This window comes from Salvelinus sp. IW2-2015, linkage group LG26 (genome assembly GCF_002910315.2).
Source record: "Salvelinus sp. IW2-2015 linkage group LG26, ASM291031v2, whole genome shotgun sequence".
NCBI classification, from domain to species: domain Eukaryota; kingdom Metazoa; phylum Chordata; class Actinopteri; order Salmoniformes; family Salmonidae; genus Salvelinus; species Salvelinus sp. IW2-2015.
Window position 1 is genome coordinate 2,848,875 of NC_036866.1, and position 2,294 is coordinate 2,851,168.

General features: G+C 44.5%; 1 protein-coding gene across 1 annotated transcript in view; it reads left to right on the forward strand.

Annotated features, from left to right (window-relative positions):
- The window catches only part of LOC111952665 (prolyl 3-hydroxylase 2-like), a gene marked incomplete at its 5' end in the record, with an annotated part of 38,514 nt that continues 36,220 nt past the window's right edge, over positions 1-2,294 (forward strand). The window contains 2 exons of the mRNA XM_070435372.1: positions 1-126; positions 1,614-1,803. Coding sequence (XP_070291473.1) covers positions 1-126; positions 1,614-1,803 — 316 coding nt within the window. The remainder of the gene's footprint in view (positions 127-1,613; positions 1,804-2,294) is intronic.

Sequence of the window (2,294 nt, forward strand, 5' to 3'; positions counted from 1 at the left end):
GCGGCCCACACCTATTTCCAGGCAAACCCGGAGAGCGTGGAGATGGATCAGAACCTGGAGCAATACAAGGCTCTGGAGGGCACCAACCTGGACCACTTTGTGGACAGAGAGGCACGGCCACATCAGGTGAGAGTGTTGAATAGGAACCTTTTTGTGTCGGTTTTCCAGACTCAGATTAAGCCTAGTCCTGGACCATGAAGTACTTTCAATTGAGTTTTTCTTTTGAGAATGATTTTGAATCCAGGACTAGGCTTAATCTATGTCTGGGAAACCTCCCCTGAGTCCATGTCAGTTCCTGAAAAAAACAACTGTCAATGTTCTTCAGACTGTCACTGATCCATGGAGTTTACTGAGGGCCTTTTTGATTATTTAACAAATTCAGGCCTTGTTCCAATACCTGTAAACGACATCCTTCTATTCTATTTTCCCTGATTTGCTAATCACTAATCTGAAATGGTTGGATTGGCAATAGTTTGCTAKGGAACCATGCTTTTACTTATCCAATCACTTATGGGTCAGTAATTACCTAAAGGGAGAAAGGATGCATTTTGATGCTATTGGAACAGGCCCTGATACAGAGGCTCCTCAGAGCACCCAGTGCTTGCCTTACCGTTGCTTTGGCAGGACCAGGCAGGGTGCTCTCTCTTAAACCCTCTTGCCTCTTTCTGACAAATATAATTTGGTATACAGTCTTGGAGTTGAACGTGATGGTGTTGTCAGGTCTTCGTATTGCATTGAATACCGTATGAATCCTGCCTACAGTACAGTTCATAATAGTCCGTGCCGGTTAGCGTTAGCGTTAGCGTTAGCTGAACCAAGGGCTGTTTTTAACATTGTTTTCCTGCTTCTTTTCTCTCTTTTGCCGTTCTAAATTCAACTTTATGTGGCTGCTTTCTTTGTCTAAATAGTTATTTTGTGGATATATTTTCATGTCTTTAGGATGACAGTGGTCACTACAGTTTAATGAGAGGAGATAAGTTTAGGCCATTGACCTCTGCTTGCGGAGAGCACGGAAGCCAATAAAGGTCTGGCTGTGGAGGGRTGTGTCAYTGCTCACACACACTGTTGTCATTCTGTGGAGGGCTGTGTCAATGCTCACACACACTGTTCTCATTCTGTGGAGGGCTGTGTCAATGCTCACANACACTGTTGTCATTCTGTGGAGGGCTGTGTCAATGCTCACACACACTGTTCTTATTCATTGTATCACTCGGTGGTGTCTGACTGCCTGTCTGTCGCCACATACAGACTACACTACACAGGTTTACTCTTATGTTTTCGTCATGTAGCAGGCAGATGCAACTTGTATTGAGTAGCTCACAGTAACTGTCTTGGCTGCAACTCTGTGTGTATAGTTATCATGGTCCCAAGCTCAGCTAAATTCTTCCTCCTCTTTTTCTCCCCAATGCTCCCCTCACTTATCCTCTCTATCTCTCCCCCTTTGTCCTCCTCCCAAATCCTCTTCTTCCTACCTCTCTCCCCCTCTATCCTATTCTCAACCTTCTCTCTTCCCCTCTCTCTCTCTTCCCACACTCTACCCCTCTCTCTCTCTCTCTTCCCACCCTTCATCCCTCCCTCTCTCCCCATTCCACTCTCCCCTTTTCTCCCCACAGAGGTCCTTCTCAGCGGGGGTGAAGCTGTATGACAATGCAAACTATGAGGAGGCCATCTCCCTGTTCGAGGAGGCCCTCCAGGAGTACTACAGGGCTGACATGGAGTGTCGGGCCCTCTGCCAGGGGCCCCAGAGGTTCGAGGAGCAGGACCATGTCCTCTACCGCTACAGCCTCTACCAACTGGTCTCAGGTCAGTCACTATCTTGTGCTATGTTTCATCATTCTAGTGTCTATAACACCTCCTTTGTAGTGTCTTGAACACCTATGTAGGGTCTAGAACACATCCTATGTAGGGTCTATAACACCTATATGTAGTGTCTAACACCTATGTAGGGTCTATAACTCCTATGTGTAGTGTCTAACACCTCCTATGTAGTATATATGTAGGGTCTATAACACCTAGATGAAGTGTGTAACATCTGTAGTGTCTATAACACATATGTGTAGTGTCTATAAAACCTATGTAGTTTCTATAACACCTATGCAGTATCTATGTAGGGTCTATAATACCTATATGTAGCATCTATGTTGTGTCTTATACACCTATGTTATTCATATTGTCTCACGTTTTGTTTAATATACTTTTATTTTTACATATTGTTTTACTGAAATCGGAGTTTGCATTTGTTGGCTCTGAAAGATTTCAACTCTTGTACTCTGATGCTAGGTGACTCACTCAGT